The 8,493-nt window shown below is 43.3% G+C and overlaps 1 protein-coding gene across 1 annotated transcript; it reads right to left on the reverse strand.

Annotated features, from left to right (window-relative positions):
- Window positions 1–1,579: 1,579 nt before the first annotated feature.
- On the reverse strand, window positions 1,580–8,182 carry LOC104488425 (tubulin alpha-4 chain). The gene is made up of 5 exons (XM_010133784.1): window positions 8,124–8,182; window positions 4,588–4,810; window positions 3,780–3,928; window positions 2,548–3,228; window positions 1,580–1,910 (listed from the first exon to the last, which is right to left on the reverse strand). Exons 1-5 carry the CDS (start codon window positions 8,124–8,126, stop codon window positions 1,623–1,625), a joined length of 1,344 nt encoding a protein of 447 aa, XP_010132086.1. The 5' UTR covers window positions 8,127–8,182; the 3' UTR covers window positions 1,580–1,622.
- Window positions 8,183–8,493: the final 311 nt, after the last annotated feature.

Consider the following 8,493-nt stretch of genomic DNA (forward strand, 5'->3'; position numbering starts at 1 on the left):
GCTCTGGATGGCAGCATGACTCTCTGGTGTATCAGCCACTCCTCTCAGTTTTGATTCATCTACAAGCTTCCTGAGGATGCACTCTGCCCCATCACCCTGGAGTACACCGCTAGTTAATGGCCTCCAACTAGACTTTATGCCACTAACCACCATCTTCTGGGCCCAGTCATTCAGCCAGTTTTCAGTCCACCTCACTATCTGCTCAATCAGCCTGTACTTCAACAGCTTCTCTGTGAGGATCTTATGGGAAACAATGCTGAAAGCTTTACTCGGGTCTAGGTAGACAATATCCACTTTTGTCCCCATACCTACCAGGCCAGTTGTTTCATCATAGAAGTTTATCAAGTTGGTCAGCATGACTTCCCATTGGTGAATCCCTTCTGAGTACTCCTGAGTAATTTTTCTTGTTCTTGTGCCTGGAAATGGTTTCAAGGATTAGCTGCTCCATCACCTTCCCATGGATCAAGGTGAGGCTGACCAGCCTGTAGTTCCTTGGGTCCTCCTTCTTGACCTTTTTGAAGATAGGAGTGACCTTTGCTTCCCTCCAGTCTTTGGACACTTCTCCCAATCACCATGATCAATCAAAGATTATCAAGAGTGGCCTTGCAATGACATCTGCCAGCTGCCTCAGCACTCATTCATGCATCCCATAAAAGACGTAGACATAGATAAAAAGTTGCTGAGGGGGTTCCTAGTCAAAAAAAAAATTGTCATTGCCTAGCAATGAACCTATAAATGTGACATCTTTGATCACTACTTTGAATTGTCTTTGAGTGGACATTCAAATGCCTGTATTGCAGACTCCTTTGCACATGCTGCACTAAGTGCAGATTGCCACAGATGGCACAGGGGGCTGCTGGGTAAAGCAGAGGTTGCTTCTTACAGAGGAAAAACTGTTCAGGTAGATTAAGAAATACTGAAATGTTTTCAGTAGGGATAATGCAAAAATAAGTGTGGGTTTGGGTTTTTTTTTTAAAAAAAAAAAGGGAATTTTCTCATTTAAACAGTTTCACGGAGACACAGAACTGCAGCTGTACCCAACCAAAAAAAGGCATTTGTTTTCACAGCACAGCTCTTTATCCCCCAAATGTGGAAAAAATGCACTGCTTTAACATCTCTGAAGAAAGTGTTTGTTTCATCAGAAATGGTTATTTCAGAGAAGAGTAAAATAACCCTTTTAGGTTGGTCAGCTGAATGTCAGTGAAAGGATAATAAAGCGCAGAGCAGAGGACTGATTTTTCCATCATCATTATTTTTGACATGCCAACAAGCAAAAGGTGAAGGTATGTCAAATTAGAAACTGTACTGATTCACTGTGCTCCATCATAAGCTTCGATATATTGAATTGTAGTAGTTTTAGCACGTGTGTTAGAGCTCAAAGAGGCTTGCGTGCAAGGGAGAAGAGCAAGTCTTTTTGAATTGCTGAGAGTGGTGGGACGTTACAGGACAATTTACCAGTGTCCTTCCATTTATGGGAGAAAAGGGATGACCTTTCATCTCTAGATGACCTTTCCTAAATTTCTGTATATTACATACAAAAAAGGTGACCTAATGGTAGACACAGGCAATACAGTGATACAGAGACAATTGTGTGCTCACTGAGAACAATGTGTATTTTAAAATTACTCCCCATCATTTTCGTCTTCAAATGAATCAGTTCCCACTTCTTCATAGTCTTTCTCCAGGGCAGCCAGGTCCTCTCGGGCTTCTGCAAATTCTCCCTCCTCCATACCTTCACCCACATACCAGTGCACAAAAGCTCTCTTGGCATACATCAGATCAAACTTGTGGTCGAGCCTTGCCCAGGCCTCTGCAATAGCCGTGGTATTGCTCAGCATGCAGACTGCTCGCTGAACTTGGGCTAGGTCTCCACCTGGAACTACTGTAGGAGGCTGATAGTTGATCCCAACCTGGAAACAGAAACATGAGAGAAAGTTGTAAAAAGGCAAGAGCAGAAAGCAGTCAAAGAACCGAAAAAACGTGAGTAAAGTTACAGATGCTGGGGTAGAGTGGTGCCACTATCAAATCTACCAGATGACAAATGCCATAAAAAGTGTCATAAACACTATGATACATGGTCATTTTAATGTCTGTATTATTCTTCTCTTTAATATACACTGGCAACTTCGTCGGTTTCTTAACAGCTACTCAACACTGAACGTACAGTTTTACCAAGATGCTTTATAGAAACTAACACAGAACGTTGGTTCCCAGTCAAAGGTTTTCATTCATAAACTAGCTATTTGTATGACAGATGCTTTTCCACTGCTAATGTCTATATTAGTGTTGATATTATGTTTCCCAACACTGCTACCTAACCAGTGGGGAGAGGCTGTATAATATTTTCACTTACATAAGTATTTAGGAGTCTGTGTCAATGGGATGTCCAAAGGAGAAAGGACACATTTTGTACAAATGCATCATTCATATGTTCCTTCTTCTTAGAAGTGGAAAACATACAAGAACTAAAACTTTCAGTAGAAGTTTTCCACTAGACTGAACTTGCCTTTTAAACATTAAAGAGAAGTTCATGGCAGCCATTCTCACCTTGAAGCCTGTTGGACACCAGTCGACAAACTGGATATTTCTTTTGGTCTTGATGGCAGCTATTGCTACGTTGACGTCTTTGGGAACTACGTCACCACGATAGAGCATGCAGCAGGCCATGTACTTCCCATGCCTTGGGTCACACTTCACCATCTGGTTGTTGGGCTCAAAGCAGGAGTTGGTGATTTCAGCCACCGAGAGCTGCTCGTGATATGCTCTGTCAGAGGAAATGATGGGGGCATAGGTCACTAAGGGGAAGTGGATGCGCGGGTAGGGCACCAGGTTTGTCTGGAACTCTGTTAGATCCACATTGAGGGCACCATCGAAGCGCAGTGAGGCAGTGATGGAGGAGACGATCTGGCTGATGAGACGGTTGAGGTTAGTGTAAGTAGGGCGCTCAATGTCCAGGTTCCGGCGGCAGATGTCGTAGATGGCCTCATTGTCCACCATGAAGGCACAGTCTGAATGCTCCAGGGTGGTGTGCGTGGTCAGGATGGCATTGTAGGGCTCCACCACAGCGGTGGAGACCTGAGGGGCTGGGTAGATGGCAAACTCCAGCTTGGACTTCTTCCCATAATCCAACGAGAGGCGTTCCATCAGTAAGGAGGTAAAGCCAGAGCCAGTACCCCCACCAAAGCTGTGGAAGATCAGGAATCCTTGCAGCCCAGAACAGGCATCGGTCTAGAAGGCAAAAGAGAAAGCAAAAGAAGAGGAGCTGAAGAAGAGTGAAAAGACTTCATCTACATATTCTGAGCTGAAGAAGAGAGCAGTCATCAGCAATATACAGCACAGATTTCATGTTAGGTTTTCTTGAGAAAGGGCTGGTGATAATCCCATCCCTTGCTTTCTTCAGTGGCTCGATTTATGACTTAATAATCAGACTCTTATCTGTGGAGCTTCTCTTTCTGAACTTCACGCTTCTTTTAGTTAGTCTAGCTGAAACCAGCAATGTAGGACTGCCTAATCCTCGCTTCTATATCAGTATTGGTGTGCTAGGGCTGTGCTAGTAATGAAGAATTACATACGCAGAACCACTTTTTAAGAATATCTGGAGGCATACAGCTGGGAAGTGAACTACTGGGATTCTCTCCCTTGGACGAGTAATGATACCTTCGTATGTCTTGCAATCTTTTTATGAACCATTGGTATTCTTTGTAGTTAACAAGCCACCTGTTCTGCACTTCTTTCTCCTGCAGAATCCAAAATGCTGTTGCAGAACTGCTGGGACTTACCAGCTTACGGACACGATCAAGCACATTATCAATGATTTCTTTGCCAATGGTGTAATGGCCACGGGCATAGTTATTAGCCGCATCTTCCTTTCCAGTGATCAACTGTTCTGGATGAAATAGTTCCCGGAAGGTTCCAGCCCGGACTTCATCTGAACGAGAAAGAGAAATTGTAAGAAGCTGCATGGCTGTTCTCCAGCGCCAACATGTTCTGACTGTAGCTGGCATTGATGCAACCTTTCAGTCATGGGAGGTGATCACCGCCCCCCCCTCGCAAAAACCAAACAAAAACCATGCTGATGGAGAAGACAACTGTCTCCTCAGCATTTTTTCATTATTTTGTTCTGTTGCATATGGTGTGACTTGTAGAAGTTGTTACCTTCTCATGAACTTCTAAGTTGTACAGCCGGTACTCGCAAGAGGACAAATTACCAGAAGAAAAGTGTGAAGAAATTCAAGTTCACCCAGCTGTCTCAATTTTTAGAAATCTTTCTGTTACTGGAGGGAAACTGTCAGGCTCCCACTTTGAATCCTTATCAGAGAAAAGCAGAATCTGAACGGCAAAAATGTCACAGCCAACAAAACCAAAAGTGTTTGTGCAAAGAGGAGTCATGCAAACCATGTGTACTATGCTTACAACACCTGTGACAGAATCTGGCATTCTGTGTCACAAGAAAATGAAGTTCATGCTGTTTAGTGATAGACCTAGATGCAAAGGGTGTGCTAATTTCTGTAGTGGAGACTGGGGCACACCATGGTGATATTAGGAAGAGCTTACTTCTCCGTTTTCCAGGTTTAATTCTATACTGACCTACTACAGTTGGTTCCAAGTCCACCATTACAGCTCGTGGCACATGCTTCCCAGTGACTGTTTCATTGAAAAATGTGGTAAAAGAGTCATCATAGTTGAGTTTATCCTGCAGATCCTTGAAGGTGCCATCTGGCTGAATGCCGTGCTCCAGGCAGAAAAGTTCCCAGCATGCATTTCCTATCTGCACTCCAGCCTGGCCAACATGAATAGAGATGCACTCACGCTAAGGGTAGAGAGCAGACACAGGGTCAGAAAAAACAGTGAACAATAGTCCTCCTTATTCCTGGGTGTTACTTCTCCCAGAGTATTGTTTTTCCAGAAAATGGTGAATTGTTGCTGTCAGCATTTCATTTAGTTGTTCAACCCCATGGCCACAATAAGACTGCATATACATGCCAGATACTGGGTCAGTTCTTTTAAAAATTGAGATCTACGTGCTGTAATATATGGGTACATGAAAACAGGCAGGAAAAAGAATTAATTTCAGCTACACGAACCCCACCTTTCCTCCTATAGGTTGGCCCTGCTGAGGAACACATCCCAGTTTATTTTTAGTCCTGGCTGGAACCTGACACAGCCATGTAACCCAAGACAGGTGAGGTGTTTTGGTCCTTTTACCCTCTGATATCAGGCTAGAGCGGAAACATGGAAGAACTGCTTTGAACAATATTCACCTCAGAGAATTATTTCAGATTCTCTCAGTTGAAACATGTGGTGCTCCTGAGCAGCTATGAATTTTGTATTTCTTATTCAGGCAGTGTCATTGCAATACAGAGTGGGTTTTTGCATAATTTTGACCATAGTTCCTGTGGTAGCCTGGAACTTTAATGGTATAACCTGGCTAAAATAGTGAGGTGCCAGCTGCTCCAAAAAACCTTTTACACTTGAGAGTAGAGAAGTATGAAGGACCTGGTACTGGATTGCATAAGTTCAGAAACAGAATTATAAAGCAGAGACTTTTAGGTTAGCCCCCAAGATTATGACACTGAGTGTTGTGAAACGCAGTTTTTAAGGGGAGGGTGGTTTCAGCGTCAGTTTTCGCTTCAGAGCAATTGTAATTAAAGCCTGCTGAGCTCCATCTTTGTGACCTCAATGGCCACGTCTACACTAGGGAGTAAAAACGGGTCAGGTCATGGTACTGAACACTGGCCTCTGATTGCCTGTGCTGATGATAATTAGCACATTCTGGCACAATTTTGGCTTATGCCAGTTCGTCCTTTTCCAGACAGTGCTTGGGCACCACCCAGAACACAACTCATTGTCAAAAATGGTTTCCAGTGATCAGCCCACTGACCACTGCCTAGCTTTGGAGGGGGAAAGAGAATTCAGGTGCCTGAATGTGAAGCAGGCCATGCTATCCAGCTTCAAGGCCAGAGAATGGTCCTCACTCGTTCTTACTGTGTAATATCACATTTAGAGATATCCAATGACTTAATATCAGATTTGGCCAGTTAACTTTCTTTTTTTTTTAAACTCTGTAACTGCTTACCCTGCAACACCATCCTGTGACCTGAGAGTGAAATGCATTTTTCCCAAAAACTAAGTCCAGGGAGAATGTGGGACCAGCAGCATCTCTGGAGCAATGTCTTCTTCACAAATCGATATATATTTAAGTTTTAGAAACATAACTAAAGATATTTTTTCAGAAGCAAGAGGAAGCAAGAAGTCACCATTGCTCCAGTCAGTCATCCTCAGAAGTTCAAATTAATATGAAAATTCAATTTAAATATTTAATTGAATGAAATATATTATTTCTGTTCAGTACTCATTTGTAAGTTGGTTATTCTGCAAATGCATGTGCAGCAGCGTGTGTACCGTGCTCTCAAGCGTACTTGCACAACCCTGCTTTTCTCAACGGAGTTGTGCAACAGTATCTGAGTTATTAGAGTGACGCTGAGGCTTCACAGGTCGGTATGTTGCAGGGGAGTTGCAATCTGGAGGATTACTCAGGAGACACCAAAGGCATGTTTGGGATTAGAGAATGTAATTAATTGCACTGGACAGACTCCTGCGTTTCTTTTAAACCCCAATGTGAATCTGTGAGACTGGCATCAAGAAAAGAGTTTTTTCCTTATAAATGGGGCAGCGAGGCCAGATGACTTTTTTAAAGAGTATCTTTTAGAGCAAAACTACAACTAGAAGTCAAGCAATACTTGGAACCTGAGGAGCTGCTTTGCTTTCTTCCTCAGATCGTAGAGGAATTGTTCTGGAACAAGTGAATGTTGCCTTAGAAAGTTGGTGTTGTAAAGCGCAGTACAGGACTGCACTGAAGACTGGAGGACCACTTCCTTTCCTTTTAGACCGAGCTTTCAGCTGCACTAGTTTGAAGCAGTATGTCAGCCCTGCCTTTCGAGCCAGCCCTCTTGCCATGCTCCCACCTTCAGCTCCCATCTTCTCCTACTCCTGCAGTAATTTGGAAATATTCTGACAAGGAGCAAAGACAGTAACAAAGATGCTTCTAATTTTGCATAGTAAACAGCTTTAAAATTGGTATCAGACTTTTAGTAGGGAAGAGAGTGGGCCTTTTTCAGAGTCACAGGCAGAGTAAACTGATCTCTACTTGATATTTAAATTTGGAGCCTGCTCCAAACTCATGTTTCACATCCCATCACTAATGTACCAGGACCTGACAAACCATGGACCTGACTTTGATCTACCAAGAGACAGTGGAAAGGGCCAGGTCCTTTGTGAAACTAAACTTGGGACAGCTTTGACTCTATTAAAAAACCAGCATATCAACTGCCTTATGAATTTACTGTGAAGAGGCAGACTTTAATCTTCCAGCTATTCCCAAAACACACTCACTACCCTAGGTCTGCCTTAAGGCATTGGGGAACCTGTGGAAGTGTGTATCTCGCCTGTGAGATAAGCCCTTTCGTTTTGAACCTGCAGCTGTACTGGCAGAAAATAACATAGTTCTCTGCACCAAAATAAGACTCAGTGCTAGATATAAATTGGAGTACAAGGTGAAGTAGGTTTTTCAGAGTAGGTTTTTCACATTCTAAGAGGTTTTGAGAGATTGCTACAAATTTATAGTAACCACCCAAATCTTAAAAACGAAGGGCCTTTTTTACTTAAACACATATGCATATAAAAACTTGAATGCACTCCAGAAACACACATGTGTACACGGTATAGCTATGAACAGTAGAGCCATTGGGGCTAAATTAATTTTAAACAAACACAAAGGTAAGTAACTTTTTTATTTCTAAAAATAAATCTCATATGAAAATTAACCTGTGTTGAGAAAATATAGTCACAACAGAAAGTACTGAAAAGCTAAGACTCCAGATCTAATTTATCTATCTCGGAACTCCTCTAATTAGAGACTCTCTGAAGAAAACTTTGTTTAACCATGCCTTACAGCTCCAGTGAGATTTTCTGACGCTCCTCTCCCATGCTTTTACGTGGTAATGGCTGCATGAGATCAGGGGTTTGTAACACAAGCCACTGATAACGACGGCAGATCTCCCTGCCTTCCCTCGCCCATGGTCCTCCCGGTCCCCATATGACTGGTGTTCCCACATCCCCCTTACCATGGTGTCTCCAGTGGTGTTTCCTTCCCGTTCAGATCAGTGGTGGCAGCTCTTTGCAGGAGCCCCGCTCTGGGCTGCAAGGCAAGAGGCAGCCTGGCCCAGCACCCGGCACCTGCTGCTGTGCTTCAGTGTCACAGAGCAGGTCACAGACTCCGCAGTTCTGCCCGCTTCATCACTGCCTCCTGCCCTCCCCACGACTCTGTGTATGCAAATTCATCCCGACGAGCAGGGCTCAGATATACCCCAGATTTCAAATTTAGTCCCACTTATTAAATATGAGTGGCCATGTAATCTGCCATTATACTAACACCTGAGTATTATGTGTATGTATCACCTACAAGACACACACCATCCCAGTTCCTTGTTCTGC

The sequence above is a fragment of the Buceros rhinoceros genome, unplaced genomic scaffold (assembly GCF_000710305.1).
Source record: "Buceros rhinoceros silvestris isolate BGI_N320 unplaced genomic scaffold, ASM71030v1 scaffold18163, whole genome shotgun sequence".
In the NCBI taxonomy this organism is placed as follows: Eukaryota; Metazoa; Chordata; class Aves; order Bucerotiformes; family Bucerotidae; genus Buceros; species Buceros rhinoceros.